We start from the raw sequence: 20,089 nt of genomic DNA on the forward strand, positions 1-20,089 counted from the left end.
CTCAATTATTCCTAAAAATTCACATTTACCAGCTACTTATTTGTCATGGGTTTAGAAATATTTAGTTTGTAAAAAGTTTGGGGCTTCTGATATATAAGAATTTATGACTAACTACCATTACTTCTGCTGTTAAGATTCTAATGTTAATTCAACTCATAAGGAGGATTTCTTTATAATGTTCTTGTTTAGATCTAAAGCCTAACCTTGTAAAACAGAGCTCTCTGCCTTCTAAGCAGCCAGGGGCTGCCCCCTATGCAGGCCACACAAGTGTGAGCCACAGCTTGTGTGGGTGATCTGAGTCATCAGCAGCAATATCAGTTGCACAATCATGGATAATCATCATTAAAATTTTAGTTGGAAAGGTGATTATTCCCATCTTGTTTTTGAAAGTGTCATGGGATCTTCAGTTAACTTACAACTAGACAAGCATAAAAAAAATGTAGAAATAGAAAGGAACTTAAAGATATTGGTCTGGCCCAAGGTTCTGATGTCCTAGTAGACCCAAGACTTAAATTAGTATAATTTAGTCTGGACTAACATCGCATTGTATCAGTGCAACCAACAATGGAGATACCTTAGTATTCATCAGTCATCTAATAAAATACAGTGTACCAGTCTGGTCAGTAAATTGTTATTTCCTGATTATTTAATGAACTAAGAATAGGTGGAGTTAACTGTTTACACACCTCCACCTTTCACTTGCTGCCTTGCTGCAGGGGGCAGTGTGGTGTGGTGCAGTGTGGCACAGCACATCCCATAGTTCCAGGCAGACTTCGGCTCATGGTGCCGGCTGCGTAGCATAGTGCAGCAGGGTTGCCCTGTGGCCAAAGAGCTGAGGGTGAGGCTGGGTTGTCCATCTGTGGTGTGAAGGATGGGAGGAAAGCGGAGCCCACACATGGACCGCAGTGGAATTGGAGAGTGATGAGGTTACGCATATTCACTTAGCCTACACAGTCACTGCACTACTAGTAACTAGAATACAGTAACTGTAGTCCAAGTTATATACAAAGTAATTTGCTTCTCAGGGTATACAGATACAAAGCAGGCATCTGAAATGGGGGCATGATGGGTACCCGTAGATGCACGGGATGCCTGTTCCGATGTGCTGTAATTACAGCACTTTAGAGCAGACTCAATTAACTTGATTGAAGCTTGTCAAACGAGAGTTAAATTAAAGCGTCAGCCCTCCCCCACTCCCCTCCCCGAACACATGTAAAGGCACCCGATAGGACTTCTCTTGGATGTTCCCTTGGTCCCAAAACAGGAGGCAGGTACTGCATAAAATAAATGAGAAGCCATCATAACTGTGAAGATTATATTTCTAAATTTCACCTGATACTTCTATATTAACGTGCAACAGTATCTCAGGGAAGGCTATAAACTGTGTTAACCATCCTACCATTCCATGGGAGTGCTACTTTCCCAAGCTAAGCATTATTTAAAAAGTAACCAGTTTTCCCACAATTTATGTACATACTTTTAGTACCAAAATTACACATGAAATTGCATCAACTTTGCACAAAAACTTGGTCTCATTATTTACACATAAGCAACTAAAGAGACAACACAAAGGAAACAGTAGTCTACAACACGCCTGGTTTACTTTTGGCCTGTGCAGAATGCAACATTAGCTTTAACAACATTTAGATATTACAAAAGTCCTTTTTCACCATTGATAACAGAAACTTCTGACTGTTATCAGTGCGGATATCTGCTGTGAACTCGAGTTACCATGTGGGCTTCAGTTCAACCCTCTCCACAGAGTAAGTTTGACATTTCTCTATTATAAAGTTGGCGCTAAGGGAACTTTGTGTTACAAATTAAACATTTGTACTTCTGGAATTACAAAACCAGTATATCAGTAATTGTTCTAACTATATTGTCTATATTTAAGTAGCAGATATTAAGCAAGCAGAGACATGGAGCAAATTTTTTCTGAAAAGATTAGTTCAACTTCAATGCTTAATAAGTTTAGAGACCAGAAATTTTTAAAGTGATCCAAAGTAAGAATATGTCAAAGTACTTCTTGAGTTATAGGATGCAGATCTTGCGTCTTTCTTCATAATACTGTTTAATAAAAAAAACCCAATGGCCACACAGATATGAGTAATAAACATGATCCTGTCAATCACCGCAATCATCATGTAATCTCCTGAATACAATAGTCTTTAACCTAGCTATTGCATTAAGGCACAACCCTAGGCATTTCTGTATTACTTCCCAAGTAAAAATGCTTACTGTACTTGGACAAAACATATTATATACCCATAAAACTGTTTTACATATCTCCATTGGGAATTTGATAATAAATGTTACAGAAATACAACACACAAAATTATCCTACCTGCCACAGATGCAAGTGTAAGAAGTATGGCGCATGCCACCCCGAGTGTAGCAATAGTGCTCGAACAGGCTGCAATTAGAAAGAGAGTCAGACATTAATAATTTATGCAGAAACACAACAAAACAGGGAGGAAAGCAAGACTGCAGTGAAGTGAGACAAGTAGATGCAAGTCCCCTGCTCCCTGACTAGGCTCTCCCTCAATTTTTGCTCAGTTTAGCACTCAAATTAACCTACATTCTCTTCTCAACAATTCTGAGTCGTATGCTTCTCAACAAGTGTGAAACTGCAAGGAAAAAGCCCTCAAAAAACCTAAAATGATATTGAAACAGCTTTATATTTCAAAAGAACGGTAAACTGTCTTAACAACTAAGTACAGAAAGAATTTTTGGCATATATATTATTTATCCTAACCCTCAAACTGGCTGACTAATAAATAGTTAAAAGGACAGAGGCTGAAAAACAAACCATAACATTGTTAAAAACACTGTAAACAGGAATGAGTAAAATAATTCTTCTTGTGTACCTGGAATATCAACCATAACAATCCATATTTGCTGCAAAATATCTTCATATTTACACACATGCATCCACAGCCTTCCTCCCTCCCTCACACACACACACACACACACACACACACACGTTTATCCAGAGAAAGCTGAGTCCAAACCAAATTGTGATGCTTCTAAACATTATTCAGTGGCATGCATGTAGGAGTATTGGCACTGTCAGAGCATGTGGTGTATACCAACCAAAGCCAAGTGAAGAAGATTCATGGATCCCACTGAGGACAGAGTTCCTAGAAAAAAGGTGCAAGCTTTCCCAAGTTTTCTCCACGGAAGATTTCTTACATCTTCAGAATTTCAGATTTAAGCACAGCACTGATTAAAATGGGTGGCCCGCTCTACTGGAGTTCAATGCTAAACGACACAGCTGCGTGGAACACCTGCATGACAGCTGCCCATGCTGAAACTGTTTTCATATTACTCCAATGAAGCACAATTTTTCTAAATTTAAAGGGAAAAAAGTGTATTCTGACACACAACAAAGCCACATGTTTTCTCTTAGACAGCTTAATATCTCAGTTACTTTACCATTCAAATGGGACAATAAAACACAGATATGGATCCCATAATAATATGGCTCATTGAGGGGTTTTGCTCAAAAGAGGTTTTACAGAGTTATTGTTTTATTTATTTTATATATCTATAATATGTTAATTTATATATTCAATATAGACATACACACACATTTAACATCTCTGTGAGACAGGTAGTAATACATTCTTGAAATGAGTCTCATTACAGTGCCATCCTGCTGGAGGAGCTATTTAGCCTTTAAAGCATTACTGCATTTTAATCTTTCCTGTCAAAGTCCTTTGTACATGAGGGCAGATGTGCCCAAAGCACAATTAATACAGGATTAGGTGCTTAAGAGCTAAGCACATATCATGGACCCTTTTATTCTTTCTGAAATATGCTCTAATTACAATCCAATTCCCTTTAATACAAATGGATTTGGAAAACTCATTTGTTGTAATACTAAAATCATTTCATTAACACAGAGAGATAATAGTGCCATTCAAAGTTTAGAGATGCTGTGATTTTATCCTTTTGCCATAGCAGTCCACAGAATGCAAAGCAAATTCTTTGATATTAAAAGCATTAAACCACCATAAAATCAAAATAGAACTTAAAATTTCACAGAAGGATACAAACCAAACACCTCAAATTATGCATAAATAGGTAAATGAAAATGGAACAACAGACAGTGGAATTACAGTCACACTCTTCAGGGAGATGGATCTGCCAGGACTCTTCCTCAATTTTGTAATTTTACACAGTAAACAGTACAAGTTGTGTATGATTCTGAAAATTGATAGAAGATTAGAAGAAGAAGAAAACAATAGAGAAGTCTGGGAGGCAGGCTGCAGTGAAAAGATGGCATAACAAAAGCCCATCAGAATCCCATTTAGTGCTCACACACATAGAGTTCCCCTTATTCACTGCACATGATGGAACTCTGCTTCTTTCCTTTTGCAAATTGTAGATTTATGTCTCCATAACACATTTGCATGTAGAGCTTTATTCCCACAGGCATTGTGAACATGAACCAAAACATTTTGCAGTTACATATTATACTGTTATGTATGTATAAGTTATGCTCCAGTAAGTAACTTCCAGTGTTTCTTTACAAAACCCTACACACAAAATTTAAATGACTCTGGGTAAAATATTTCCTCTTCACAGCAGCTTTCAGTAACCTTCTAAAGTGTTTTTAAAAAAAAAAAGAAATAATGAAAACTGTAAACATCCTTCCATCTTCAGTGACAGAGAGATGGCAGGGTTTATTTTTCCACATGACAAGTGATCACATATTCATAGTTGGAATTTATATGAAACTTCATGCAGTAAAGTAATAGTAGTCACCTTTTGCTGCATTCCCAGATCACTAATAAAAGGCGGTAAATAGATTAAGACATACATCATATGACCCAGCTGTTACCTAAACTTTGCTTTCTTTTTCTGAAAAAAGAAATGTGGCTGTTTAAAAAAATAATTCTATAATGTTGGATTGAAAAGTAACTGAGAGGGGGTTTTTAATGGGATTGAATTAGAGATAGTATACCTTTACTGGGTAATGTGCTTTCCACTAGAAGCACATCCTATCACACTGAATTTACTTTCACAGTCTACCAATTCATTACAAGCTTGCTAGTACGGCTGCCATTTAAGAAGTTAATATTGGCCAGAAGTGAAACCTGAACTACCGCGTTTCCTCATTTCATATCAAACTGCAGTATCTCAGGGGGTGGCCAGATATAATACTTTAACCGTTCCAAGAACATTCCTGATTGGAAACTAGTTCACGACAGTCCTGGGACAGAAGTGTCTGCATGTACGCTGCTGGAGGTTCTAACTAGAAACCTTATCTTTTAGGGACTATGCTGCTGCCACAATACCACCACGGTTTGATAGAGCAACCAGACCATCATGCCTCCCAGAGAGGAGTGGCAGGGTTCCCAGGTATTGGGAGGGAGGCTGTGCGCTCCAGAGGCCCCTGAACGATTTCAGCAGCTTTTCCACCCCTGCCTTGAAAGCTGCACTATCAATTTCACCCCCCCCCCCCAACTACAGACCCTGCACCTTGGGGCGCCAGGCATGTGCAGAGCCATACAGCCTCTGCCTCCCCTTCCACCCTAAATGAGCCTGACAAGCCCAAGTGCAGGGTTTCTAGCAGAGAAGTTAAATTGACAGTGCAGCTTTTAAGGCAGGGGTTGAAAAGCTGTGGAGATCTTGGGGGAGGGGGTCCTGGAGCACGTAGTCCTCCGGGAAGCACAAGTAGGAAGCCCGCAGCCCCCCAGAATCTGGCAGGGGCCGATCCAGAGGTGGCACAGTGGTGGGGTTGTGCCTCCACTGACAGATCATGCCTTAGGGGCGGCAGTCCCCAAAGCAGGTAAGAATATCTTCCCTCAGTTCCCCTCCCCCACCCACTGTAGCTACTAGGGGGAGGAGAGAAAAGCTCCTCCAGAGATGCTTCTGCCTACTTCTGGTGGGCTCAGCCAGGGACAGTGACAGTGTCAGCAAGCAAGTGCCCCCTGCCCCTGCACTTGCAGGGAACACCAAGGTGAGACTAGGCAGAGGGGAGGAATCCACCCCCTGCCACAGTTCCCAGCTGGAGCAGGGCAGAAGCAGCTCTGGAGCCCCATGCCCCAGATCAGCCAGGGACAATGGGGACAGCAGCAATGGCAGGGGGGATGAGAGGGAAGAGGACATGCTGCTGAGCAGACAGAGGAGGGGAGGGAGTGAAGGGGGCAGGCAGGAAGGGAAAGGGGGCTGGATCCATACTGGACTTGGGGATAACAGAGTCCTGGCTGCATTCCAGAGGGTCCCTTGCCCTGAATGCATTTGGGAGGCAAAGGGGGGGGGGGAGGGGGGAAGGGGGAGGAGCAGTGCAGTCTGGGATACCGGGATGACTGAGCAGACACTAGACACAGAATGCTATATGTCCCTCACGTAACTTTGAGCCAGTACACAGAGGACTGACTCAGAATAGTACTTGATTTTTCCAATATTCTTTTGAAACATTCCAGGAAGTTTAAGTTGGTCTTAAATGGCCTGTTAGTCTGGACTCTTGGGGTTTAAAGTGTATTTAGAATATTCTAAGCATGATGTCTGTTCATACCCGCAGATGCTATCAGCAGTAAATCCTGCTGACATATCTAAGGAGAGGATTCTAAAAATGGCCTGTATACTGTGGATAAAATCCTGAATACACTGAAATCAATGTTAGTTCTTCCATTAACTTCAAAAGAGTCTGGATTTCACTCTGTGTGTTAGGGTTTCAGTAAGAATTCTGCATGGAACAACACAGCCATTAGTCAAATAAAAAAAAAAAAAAATATTCTCAAGAATTACACTTCATGGGATTCTCTAATTGCACTTCAAAAGTGCAGGACACAAAATACAAATTAAACGTGATTTAATCAGAAAATCTGTATGAAACTATGTTAAAAACGGTATCTGGTATTTAGGCTGGCCTTTTCAACTAGCTGCTCTGCATGTTTATGTAATTTTTATGTTGAAGCTGGATTACTTACGAATTTCTAATGCACTCATGAGAGAGACAAGAGTTTAGCACTTTCTCTTTTTTTCTAATTTTTCAAAGCTTACAATCATGTTTTATACATATTTCCCTTGTGGACTTATGTATTACTTATCACCAGGTACACTGTATCTTAAGGGTATATACAGGTGTCATTCATTTATTGGGCTGTCAGAAGTCACCTTTCCAATACACATAGTTCCAAATGAACAAGTATATTCTTTCTACTGCTTTGAAACAACAGGGTTTTTTTTCTTTTCATATTTTTTAACCAGGGCATGTCAACTAATTTTCAATTCTAATTCAGTTTCTTTAAAATTATTATAACTGACTGAAAGTGTCTTCTGAAATGTAAAGGTAGTTTTTAAAGCACACCCTTTTGTCATCAATTAAAAAGGGCAAACATTAATCCCTATTTTGTTAAGGAGCAAGCAAATTCAATGTGTGAGGGTTTTCAACTCTGAAGCACCAGGTAATCCTATTCCCACAGCTGTACCCATTCTTGATTACTTTATTGACAATGCTAATTTAAGGGGCAAGAAAGAAACACTGGGTTTTAAGCCATTAGGAATAACTGAAAAATAGGCTCCTACTTAAAGCTGATGAGCATATATTGCACACAAGGAAGCTTAAAATTTAACTACTACTTTAAACTACTAAGAAAGTAGTAAAAAAAATAACATTTAATTGCCTGCCTTTTCAGACTTTATAGAAAAATAATTTGAAAGAGCCTATTTTGGATGGGTTCTTTTTCTGTCAACAAATGCCTATAATCACACTTAACAAATCTAACATTTACAACTTTTGTATCGTATGATAATCCTTACTCAAGTTTCTAATGCAGTACCTTCCATTTTGAATCTCTGTCTAAATGAAAATGGAGCCAAATACAATCAAAACTTACTTGTAACAGTTTCATGCAATACCTGACATGTATGGAAGATAGAAGTACAAGAGAGAGTTATCAATATTCATCACTATTTTTTCCCTTGAACATCTTCCTCTTCATGTGAAATATCTATATGAATTCAATTGTATATGATTTTTATTTTCCAAAAAGAAGTGAGTGCTGCACAAGGAATATCTTATTTACGAGTCTTGCCCATGATGTTCTTTTTATGAGATAAAGGATATGTAGAAGAGAACAGAACGCTGTACCTTTCAACAACTTTCTTTGAAGACCAAGATAATTTTAGACCAAATAGAACTATTACTTCTACTCCTAATTCACATCAAATAAAATCTTTTGATCCTAGTCTAATACCACAGGCACAATCTGTAATCATATAAAATATAATAGGACAGACAAGGGACAGTGCAGAAAACAGAGCCCTTTGTCGTATATCCTATCAAGAACTTTATTCTAGTTTCTATGATCATAACAGATATAGCACTGAATTGCTTCTGTTTGATTTTCTCTAAGCCCAAATCTGATTTAGGTGTTGAGACAGTTACTTCACTGCTACAGTAAAGGCAACACACTAGCATAGAAAGTAGAGAAAGTATCTTGTATTATATCCATACCAGCAAAGTGGAATACGCCAAGATGGTACTCTGGCTTAAGAAAGTTTTATTTGTAAATACAATACATGGATCTTGAGTTAGAAATTGACAGATACCATCAATACCAACCCATTATTCAGTCATTTCTGCTGATGCTCTACTTCCAAATGGCAGGTATCATAACCCTCTGTGAACTACTCAATGTACAAACGTCATAGCCTTTTCAGGAATACTTTCCCTTTTCTCTGTTTCATTGTGAAAGGGAATCTCATCTATTTTAAGCAAGTAATTAAGATTATGACCCTCAGTATGTTTTAAATGTTAGGACTGTTGAAGGTGACGACAGTAAGAGTGCTCTACTTTCCTTTGGTTCAAATCTGAGAAATTTGTATGCATGCGGTTATCTTTCAACTCATGAGTAATTCTATTGACTTGGAATTTTGCTTTAGGTTTTGTTTTCTGTGTGAAATTGAAAAGCCTGAAATTTTTCTCTTGGATCAAAGTCCCTTCTATCCAGGGGAAAAATATCCTCTGTTCTTCAGCCTGTTAGCTTGTACTGTGGACACAAAATTAGTGGTGTTATTCTTCCATTATTAGAAAGAAAAAGGAAAAAAGTCTAAACTGCTAGACATTTTTCCTATATGTCCCAGCATATTTGTAGCTAGAAGTAAGTAGCCCTAAGAGGCTAGAAAGGTCAAAATACCGTCCTGGTTTCTAGTCAGAAATGCTGAGTGACCACTGCACAACTCATCTGCAGAATAGGACTAAAAAGTCTTAAGGTGAAACCCTGAGCTTGTGCAAGTTAGTAGTATTTCTAATAGCTCCTGCAGAACCATAATTTCATCATAGATCTTAACTAACAGCACAGTGGTTAGGAACAGGGACCTCAATCTCAGCTAGTGTTTTGTTTTGCAGGTGACTGAAAACATAAAAACAGCTCTATCCAGATCATCTGAAAATATAAGATAAAAGCCAGGCAGTTTCTAATGGCACAAGATGCCAGAACACCTCAAAAATCCTTCAGCAGCCTCCAACCCACATTGAATAGGACAGGTATCAAATGGAGGCTTGTGAAATCCTGTACAAAAGCTGGTCTCAAGACAAACACATACTTGATGACATCTTCCCACAACTCTCTAGAGGGGACCACAAAATAATCCAGGGCCTGGAAGCAGTGAACAGAAGTCACTCGTATTTCAGGAGTCCATTTATAAATGATATACCAGGATGGTGTAGTGGTCATAAAAGAGTACCCCTTGTTATAAGGCATCTGTGATTTCAGAGACCAGAAGGAAACTCATGGAGTTAATATATCATTATAAAGTTTTTACTGAAACAAATATTTACTATAAAATAGTTGTGTGAGTTATCATTCTGTGGTTTTAGGATTCTTTCAGATGTGCAATAATTTATCAATGTACCTTTGAGAAAGTTTCCACTTAATAAAAAAGAAACCTTTTCACATTTCAAAAATATTGTTCTTTGAACAGAGCCCTTGAGACTTACCTTGAAATGCAAGCAGGTGGTTTTGAGCTATAAATTGGAAACAGCAGCAGCAAAGGGGAGTTCTGTACAGAACTCAGAGGAAATATTTTTGAGTGAAGTTGGCAGAAGTAGGAGAATATCTATTACTTATTTATTTGTGAACTGAATTATTCTTGAATTAAAGATGATGAATATGAAGTGCCTTTCCACCTTTTTATGGCATTAATATAAAGGATAATCACATGACAGACTAATACTCAACGTTTCTTTCACCATTAAAATCACAGAGGGCTACATTTCCCAAAACTGTCCTTTTTCTTTTACTTAATTATTCATGCCTGCAATTGGCAGCCACCACTTTGATCATTTAGAAATTTAACTATCTGATTACACTCAAAGGCAAGTTTACAGCCTAAACAGCAACTTGGAAAAATCGTAGCAGAGAGGCTAGTTAAACTTGTGATTTTAGCAGGAGAGATGAAGAATAAGATACCATCCGAGCTTAGCTAAAGGGGAGAATCAGATTCTTAGTAGACAGACATGAACTGGAGCTGATTGTTAGGCTAACTGCAAATGCGGAACATATACTATGAAATAAGAGAACTCTGTGCAACAAAACTGAAAATGTGAATTTCCAGATTAAGAAACAAAATGGCTGTACAGCACAGACTTCCATGAGCCATCGGCTTGACTTCCAAAAATTGTATTCTACTGGCTCTGGCTTTTGAGATACTACCTTTTTTTTCCTTTTTCTTTTTTAATTAAACTCTAGCGAAAATGGGCACCTATCCAAAATCAAGGACAGGATTAGACAGTGAAATAATTCAAGAAATTAAGAGAAAGAGGCATGTAGGGATTGTTGGCTCTGGATTTAGCATCCAAATACAAGAGGTATACAAAGCGGGCCCTATTCTATTTGGATTTGGCCAGAATCAAGACAGTGATTCAATTCGTTGATTTGGATCACTGTCCCCGATTCAATTCAGCTGAATTTGAATCTGAAGATTCGATGCCAATTTGGAGAATCAGTGATTCGGACGTAGCTTTATCTCGAGGTACCAGTGCAGCTTGTGAATGCTGAAATGCTGGGGCACATGGAGTGTCCCACAGAAATGTGGGGGGGGGGGGGAGGGGGGGGAGAGGGGGTCCTCCACATACTCAGTGACAAACCCAGAAGTGGACCAGAAGTAGTTCTGGTCCACTTCCAGGTCCACCAGGGAGCGCACAAGGGGGCCCCCTGGGCCCCCCCCCCGACCTAGGAGGCACCACTCGCCGAGCCGGAAGTGGACCGGAAGTGCTTCTTGTCCACTTCCACGTCTGCTGCCAAGCACGCTGGAGAGCCCCCTGCACTTCTGTGGGACTCTCCATGCACCCCAGCATCGCAGCACTCACGAGCCACCTGCTACCTAGAGGTATGTAGAAAAAAAACATTTGAAGCTGTGTCTATGTCCAAATCTCCAAATCAATTTGGAGGGCTCCTATTCAATATGGAGAGATTAAAGGGTCCTCTGTTTCGATTTGGATTTAGTAATTTGGCCACCGAATTGGGCCAAATTTCCGCCAAATCAAATCAGGGACCAAAGCTTGGCTACCTTGTTCGGGGCATGGGGACACACCCTCAGACCGACCACAACCTTTCCATTCTCTAACAGGCAAATTTATTGATACATAGTGATAACATAAAAGACACAATACAAACAATCAAGCAATTCCATATATCTACCAAATCCTAGGGCTGTCATCAGAGTCAAAGTACATCTGGCCAGGATGCAATTTTCACTCTGCGGCTGTTTCTCCTACGTGTCAGCATGTCAGCATTCTGGAGGTGGGATGCCAAGGCCCACATCCCCCAAAGTGGGGTGGGTGAGATGGGCTGGTGATGTACCCTCTGTCCATGATGGTTTAGGGGACCCTTCCTGGGGGACAGGGACGGGGACAGATAGGACAAAGGGAGGGACTGAAAGGAAAAGGAGGGACCCTTTTGTTACTCTCAAGGCTCTGCTTTTGTATTCTCCTCCCCCCTTGATGACTCCTGATGACTTTTCATCCATGGCTATCTCTGGTTGGTTGTCTCTCTGTGGTCACATGTCCATGTAGCCTTCCAGGCCTTTTTCTAATTTGGTCTGTTCCCCCAGAACCAGGACTCATGCCCCCCTCTGCTCTAAGGCTTAGTAGCTGGTGTCGTGTATCTTGTGTTATAGGCAGTATGTTACATACTTCCTTGGTTCCCAGGCTTTGTGTCCTTGTTGTGTTAGATAACCTGCCTGCCTTGATGGCTGCAATTCTTGTGTTATGGTATGTCCCCCTCAATTCTCAGGCTGTGTCCAACCATTGGCCTTATTGCTTTAGATAGCCTGTCTGCCTCCAGAGCTATATGGAACTGTATATGTGAAACCCAGGCTCTTAGAAAACAATTAAGCCCTGCTGCCCACCTTGAACCATCCTATGCATATCTATACCTATAAGCCAATTCCCAAAAAAGCAAGACGCACAAAGGGCATAAGAACAAATGCAGTTTTATTTAATATCCCAAGAAATGCCATCCCTAAATGGAACTTAGCCTATTAGGACAAAGCTGTTTCACCAGGAACTAATGCCACCTGGAAATCGTAAACTTAAACAGAAAGTCCATAAATAATACAAAGCTCACTGTCACAAGTGCCATGTATGATTTGTGATGATTGAAGGCAATTTATAATCTCAGTTTAAGAATAGGGCACTGAGGTGAGGGGTAATTAACATTTTAATTGGATAATTGGGAATTATAAATGACCTGTCTAGTATTAAGAATAATTAGAGTGATCACATGACATTTGCTGACATTTTATAAATTTTTGTTCAACTATTCAAGCTTTTGGAGATTAATGATTGGCTGGAATTATATTCTTTTTCTTTGCTCTGCCCAGCTGGAGGGGGTGCAGTAGCATGGGTGCATCCCTCTTTCAGACTACACCACTGAAGCAACAGCAGGGTCTTTTATTTTAAGTTCCAAATCAGGTAAGAATCCCATCTCCCCTATCCACAGCCCAATCCCCCTGCTCTTGACACCACTCCCTTCCCCTCTGTCCTCAATAGCCTGTCCCCTCCTCTCCCCTTCTGCTTGTCCCCTCCACTGCCCATTGCTGCTCTGGTCACTGCTCCCGCATCCCACTTCACAAAATCCTGAATCTGCCCAAGCTGACCAGTTTTATTCCTTCTACAGTTCCCCACTTAGAGTTAATACTTCATGCTAAGACACATGATTTCCCATGCTTTCTGCAAACTGAATGCAAGCAAGAAACACACCACTATGAGAACAGATCTCTCTTTCTTTGCTGGGGCTGGCATAGAAGCAATCCATAAAAGACTTATCAAAAGGATTGTACTGGAATTTCAGGAGCCAAGGAACTGCTGCTGCTACACACAGTGAAAAAGTCTAAAATGTTTAAATGGTCTCCAGCATTTAGAAAGCATTAGCTGTACATCCACATCAAGGGGGATCATAAGAGTATAGTAGGGGTGGGCAATACGTAATTTCCATCCAAGAATTCTACAGTAGTTTCTCCTTGTACTGCTGCTTATTCTCTCCCGCATGCAAACCTGAAGCTCCTTCTCTTTAGCATTTAGGTAGCTACTCCCTAGCACCATAGAATCATAGAAAGTGAGGGTTGGGAGGAATCTCAGAAGGTCATCTAGTCCAACCTCCTGCTCAAAGCAGGATCATCCCCAGCTAAATCATTCCAGCCAGGGCTTTGTCAAGCAGGGCCTTAAAAACCTCCAAGGATGGAGATTCTACCACCTCTCTAGGTAACCTGTTGCAGTGCTTCACCACCATGATATTGAGAAAGTTTTCCCCAATATCTAACCTAAACCTCCCTTCCTGCAACTTGAGACCATTGCTCCTTGTTCTGTCAGCTGCCACCACTGAAAACCCCTCTGCTCCTGTCCAGGCCAAATGGAGGCTAAGAAACTTTGAGCCAAGGATCTATTTTTAGCAAATTTTCATGATCAAAGAATATAGCATGAGTTTTCAGTCTTAAGGAAAAAATAATTCAAAGTACAGTAGGGATCATCCATCATACTATTAACAAAGTGAACACCAAGAATGATCCTGTTTTGACTACTTCACCAACTAGAAAATCTACTTTGTGTTATACTGTTAGCAACAATTGATTATAACAACTTCACACTTAATGTAATATTATATAAAGAAATGACATCAGATTTTCTAAGACCCATTTCTCCATTTCCTAACTAATAATTCTAGATCTCAACTGGCATATTTTAAATTAAATTTTTGTAGTTTAAACCTATTTATCAACAGCTAATTAATGAGGTCTAAATCCTTTGATGACAGAATGATTAAACTGCGTTTTAACTAATCCATCTTTAATTAAAATGCTGCCAGCAAACCATTTCTGGTTGTGTAAAAGGGACACATTTATAGATGCTCACTCTTTAAATATGCATTATGTAAAGCCAATAATTAGAAGAACTCATGATTTCAATTATATTTTAATTACTGTTACATATAAAACATGCTTTAATAGATGTAATGCAATACATTTTCTTTCTTTACGACTCACTAATCATTCCTATTGGGGTGACAACCAAATAAAAGGAAGTTTAATATATGCGCTAGTACAGGAATCTTGTTTAGCTTTGAGCCAATCTTTCCACATTTCTTCTTTTCAGTAGAAAGGTACTTAATTATCTCTAAACCTAAAATACAAATGAATCTCTATAAATCTTTATTAAAAACCGTGTAAGAGAATTAGTAGTAACTGACCATAAGAAAGGGATAAGTGCAATTTTTCCTATTAAGTAACTGAAACTTTCTTAAACCAGAGAACACCGGGGTTCTTAAGTATTACCAGTTAAGAGATAAGGAGATCCATATGTCTCCAGTTCCCCAGTACCTTCTTGTTTTGACTAATAACTAAAGGTGCACAGATACATCGGTCTGATATCGGATTGGTACTGATATAAAGAAAATCTGCTATGTTGGCCTGATGGGGCCAATAATTTGGATGATAAATGCCCGTGCTGCACACAGCTGCAGTGCAGTACTCAGGCAGCGAGGAGCAGAGCCGGCAACATGGAGAGCTGCCTCCAGCTGGTCAGTTGGACAGAGAGCGGGGAGGCAGATCAACACCTCTGAGGTGAGGGAGGGACAGGGGCAGTGCCTGCCCCTGCCCCTTCTCTCACTGCAATTCATGGGGGTGGGATCCCACTGCTGCTTGCACCCGGGGGGGGGGGGGGGGGACAGCATGTGTGCCCCTGGATCTGCGCAGGGTGGGTGGACAGGGAGGCTGCAGCTGTAGGCTCGAGCCCGTGCTGCACGGGGCTGTTCTCGGCAGGACTGGGCTCAGAGCAGGTGCTGGCAGCACTGGGACAGGGCTGCAGCCACCCCAAATTTTGCCACAGCCACTGCCTGCCCGGCACAGCCCCGGCTCAATGCCCCATCACCACCCATGCGCTGTGAAAAGCTGAGGCTGCACCAGGCTGCTGGTGACTGCGGCACTAGTCACCAGTGCCTGCTCTGAGCCTCACCCCCACCAAGAAGAGCCCTGCGCAGCCCCGGCTCGAGCCAGGAGTTGCAGCCTGCCCACCCACCCTGCACATATCCAGGGGCACACACACCTCCCCCTCCCCCCATGCCCTTCCAGGGTGCAAGCAGCGGTGGGAGCTGCCTCCCCTCCCCCCGCAAGCTGCGGCTGTGTCCCACGTGCACCCCATCCCCCCCACCCCAGCTGGGCAGCGCCTGCCCCTGCCCCCTCCCTCACCACAAGGATGTTAATCTGCCCCCCCCATCCCTTCCCACCACAACAGACTGACCAGCTGGAGGTAGCTGTATCAGATACTGGATCGGTATCAGCCAATATGCCTCCTTAAATATTGGCTATCGGTATCTGCTCCCAAAATCTCTACCAGTGTGCTCTTAGTAATAACCTGGGCAGGTTCTACTACTTAAGGCAATTGGGAGGTTTAAAACCTCCCCACTCCCCTCCAAAATAAACAAACAAACAAACCACACTAATTAAGCCTGGGTAGAAAGCTGTGCTAACACCATCCTGCTTCCTGTATTCAACCTAGCTCATTTAGCACTAGTTTGCTTATATCTGTATGCACTGCATTATGCTCTGTGGCGACACCAGAGTCTATAGCAGATTCATACACCTCTGTGTAATCGAACCACTGGGGAGTGTAGCAGAGGCAAAGAGCCGCATGTGCAAGTATGTTAAATGTTTTCATGCTGCAACATTTGCTGACATGGTGATGACAGAGTTTTAAAGGGACAGGTAACAAACCAAATAGGATATGAAAGCTTAGGGCTTGGTATATGACAATGGGAGGAATGACAGCTGCAGACATTTAATGAAGACAGTAGCTTCAAGCTCTTGCATGAGAATGGGAGATAGAAGAGTTTATGGAAAACCATACTTTATTATGGATACAGACAGCTAATGACAGCTAACTACCCTTTTCTTTGCCTGGTGATTAAGGGCCCTTCTCATAACAGATAAGCAGCTTGATATTGGGAATGTACACTGCAAAATGCTCATTTTTGTGGGGGTTATTTAACCACTCTCATTCCAAGTAATTGTCCAGGATTCAATAAAGCTGCTGTCTCATATCAGTCATATCCATCTTTACAAACATCCTGTTCCCATCCTGTGCATCTTAATGAGCTTTGAACTCTATTTCATAAAGTCTACAACCACTTACATAACCAACCTGCAAAGAGTCTTCTCAACTCTCTTCCTTCTCATTATTTGTTTCAATCCAGGCCCACACACACACTCAATATGCATCAGCACATTGGAATATGCATCGGCATCTCCACATATGCACACATGCACTCTCTTATATTTTCACACTTTATTTTTCTGCAAAGTGGGAAAAAAAAAACAAATTTGCTTCAAGTTGCTTCTCAAAAGAATGTTCTCAGTCACAGTGCAGTGCCATTTGCTATTCTTGTGCAGTTTTCTAAATACATAAAGTATATTCATGTTTATGGCCTTGATTCCTCAAAGGCATCTACAAACAGGGAATGGCTCTCCTATGATGAGGCCTATTGTCTTAATCAAGAAGCCCACCCTAGTAGAGTCATTTACAGAACCCAGGCCTACTTTATTCTATGCCCTAAAAGATAAAATTGTGTTGCATAGCCAGACTTTGCTCTGAGATCTTATGCTTTTAGCTCCTGATCATTTAGCATTTAAAATGTTACTTAATTTTCTCTTTTACTTCTACATATATATTTTCTTTAAAGTCTTATACAAACTCCATATCAAAGGACACCCAATCCAAAGGCCAGGCATCACTTACTTGAGCATAAAAATATGGAGATACAAAGCATCTCTGTATAGATACAGAGATAAAGTAAAAAAGATTTTTATGTACTACTTATATGCATTTCTGAATTTTCATGTGGAGAATATAGCTATAATGTGCTATTTGCAACACATTTTCTTAAGAATCATCAGCTAAGTTTGGTGCATTTGTTTTAGAGAGCAGTTGACAGATTTCTACCACATATGGAACTGCTGTTTCCAAATACAAAATTGTACCATTAGATACAAAAGGTGATACCTGATTCTCTTTCAACCCACTGTCAGAGCATAGTAGGTGCCTCAATAATAAGGATAACTGGCAGAATATTTAAACAGTTTCAAAGAGTACCTTTTCCTCCAATAGAAAGTAAAGTCTTTGACACGACTTTAGAATAATAATGCTCATTTTTACTTTAAGGGGGAATTAATGTGAGAGAGAATTTCGTAACAACTATACATTAATTTAACATCTCATGTTTTACCTGTTTTGACAGCTCTGGGTTATTAAGAATTATGTAAAATAATTCAATAGCTGGTTAGGATTTTTAGGGACTGATGCATTCTATTTAAAGCCCTTCAATCAAACTAGAAGCATAAATAGCTATCTACTTTGTAATTACTTGTACTGAATTCTCATTCACTACTTAGCATTAATAAACTACATACAGTACTTACACTTCAGCAAACAGCACTTAATTTCAAATTCCTCCCATCTCAACCAGTCTTCAAGATCTATTAGAACAGTTCCTTTTTAGGCGCAGGGTCAGAAAACTGAATTTTACAAGAGTTATCTATAATGACAATTCTAAAATGTAACAAAATTGTAGCAACAATTGTAATATATCATTATTATTGCACTGCAACATTAGGATAGCAACTAACCAGTGGTCTGGTTTTTGGGAAATCAAAAGCAAACCACGCTCAGAAAGAAAGGAAGGAACTTTGTAATAGCCCCACTCTGGTATCTAGTGCCACCATGTCTCCGTTCTAAACCCCTGCCTTCCCTGCCCCCATACACCCTTTTAAAATATGAGTTTGTCTTTAAATTGCAGAAAAAAATAAATCAACAGCACCAAGCTTCTAGCCTGCTCACGCAATCACATCCCTCCTATCCTAAACCTCTCTCTTAAGTCTTATTTTAATCCAACTGTTTAGCTCCAAAAATCTCTAAGCCATTTCCTTAAGTCACACAACAAGTCCAGGGACGTTCCTCCATCTTTTGTCTCTGTTCCAGCAGCTGTGCCTGCCACTGGTTTTGGGGCTTCTTCCACAGGCAGGCCCCACAAACAGCACTTACCAAGTTTGCCCTCCTAAGGAGGAAAGGCTGCTGTTTATACTGCCCTCCTGAAGTCGCTTAGTTCTCCTCTAAGAAATACCATTCCCTCTGAGGGAATTTCCTTGCCTTAGAAGGCTGAATCCCAGTGAAAGGCCAGCTTGGTGGCATCTGTTTTGAAAGGGATATCAAATTCATGAATTCACTTCTCTATGAATATATTCGTCAATATTATGCACAACCCAATATAAACCTATTAAAGTTGAGTCCAACACAAGACTAAGATTCAATATAGTGTCTTATTTTGAAGATATCCCAAAAACGAGTAGTACTGTGAGTGCAGGTAAATTTCTAGTGCTCAGCCGTGTGTGTCCCTTATACTGATTTTAGGCCCAAATTTTCATGAGTGAGACTGTTACTAAGGCAACCTGTTTTATTAGCTTCAGAAAGGGCCAAATGATTTTCAGCATCCAGTTGGATGGACTTCAGGGACCACACTTTACCTGATGAGGACAATGGCAGGTTTCTACTATGTTGTACAGCAGTAGTGCTACCCACGAGAAAATACCCAATAGCAGACTTGGTTATCCAACATTCCAGCTTGTTGGCAATGGTGCCACCCTGTACTACCGTACATGGGTAACACACATACCTTTTCAGTAAAACAAGATTTAATATTTAGCCAGATGCTCAGCTAGATAGATGTGCTGAGGTGTTTGTCAGCCTACAGTTTTCTAATAGCTTTTATTTTTAATCTCTAAAAGTATTGTAATACTGTTTAGAAATGGGAGAAAAATGCACTGAACACCTTCTTCAGAATCCTTCAGTAGAAATACATTTGCAAATAAACTCTTTAATTCTATAGAAGGAAAAAATATGTTGAAATAATAATTTTCTTAGTGTGTGCCTGGCATGGAAGCTATTTTTATTCAAGCTCCATTGCAGAGAAGTGGGTGGCTCAGAAACTTTTCAGAAAAGGCCATTAAGCTGATTCTCTTCAGTTATATCAGTCCTTGCATACCAATGAGAAACTAGGGGCCAATCTGAGATTCCATTAAGACAGAGCTGTATCTATATACATCAGGAAAGCATCTGGTCCTAGATCCAAGATTAAAGTCTAGCATTAGTGCTTTTCTCTTGCATCATGTCAAAAATTAACAACCAGCTATGCTTTGTACTACTATATTTCAAAGCAAGCAAGGGCTGGGGAATCAACTGAAGTGAAATGTTTAGTCTTAACTTTCCAACTGGAGAGGATGTAGATTTGCAGTTACGCTGGACTCGCATAAAAAAAAAATCAGGATACACAGCCATTTCTTGAATATACTGGGTACACACACACAAGCAATGTGCAAACATACACACACTTTTATATTTATATATTTTTATAATTACATAAAAATAAAAATGAAGGAAGGACTTCTAAGTAAAATACTGCTTTGAATCCAAATCTCACACCTGATGCACTGAAGCAAGCAGACACTATTACAACTAGGTACCTACTTCTGCAGCCCCCAAACACTGAAGTGATTGGCACTTCAAAAATGCCCAAAAGTTTGTTGGATG

General features: G+C 40.4%; 1 protein-coding gene across 3 annotated transcripts in view; it reads right to left on the bottom strand.

Annotated features, from left to right (window-relative positions):
* The window catches only part of PEPD (peptidase D), a 219,259-nt gene that overhangs the window by 80,300 nt on the left and 118,870 nt on the right, over positions 1 to 20,089 (bottom strand). For all 3 annotated transcript variants that reach the window (XM_019492941.2, XM_006274303.4, XM_019492940.1), the window contains one exon: positions 2,345 to 2,413. In XM_019492941.2, coding sequence (XP_019348486.1) covers positions 2,345 to 2,413 — 69 coding nt within the window. The remainder of the gene's footprint in view (positions 1 to 2,344; positions 2,414 to 20,089) is intronic.

Source organism: Alligator mississippiensis, chromosome 10 (assembly GCF_030867095.1).
Source record: "Alligator mississippiensis isolate rAllMis1 chromosome 10, rAllMis1, whole genome shotgun sequence".
NCBI classification, from domain to species: Eukaryota; Metazoa; Chordata; order Crocodylia; family Alligatoridae; genus Alligator; species Alligator mississippiensis.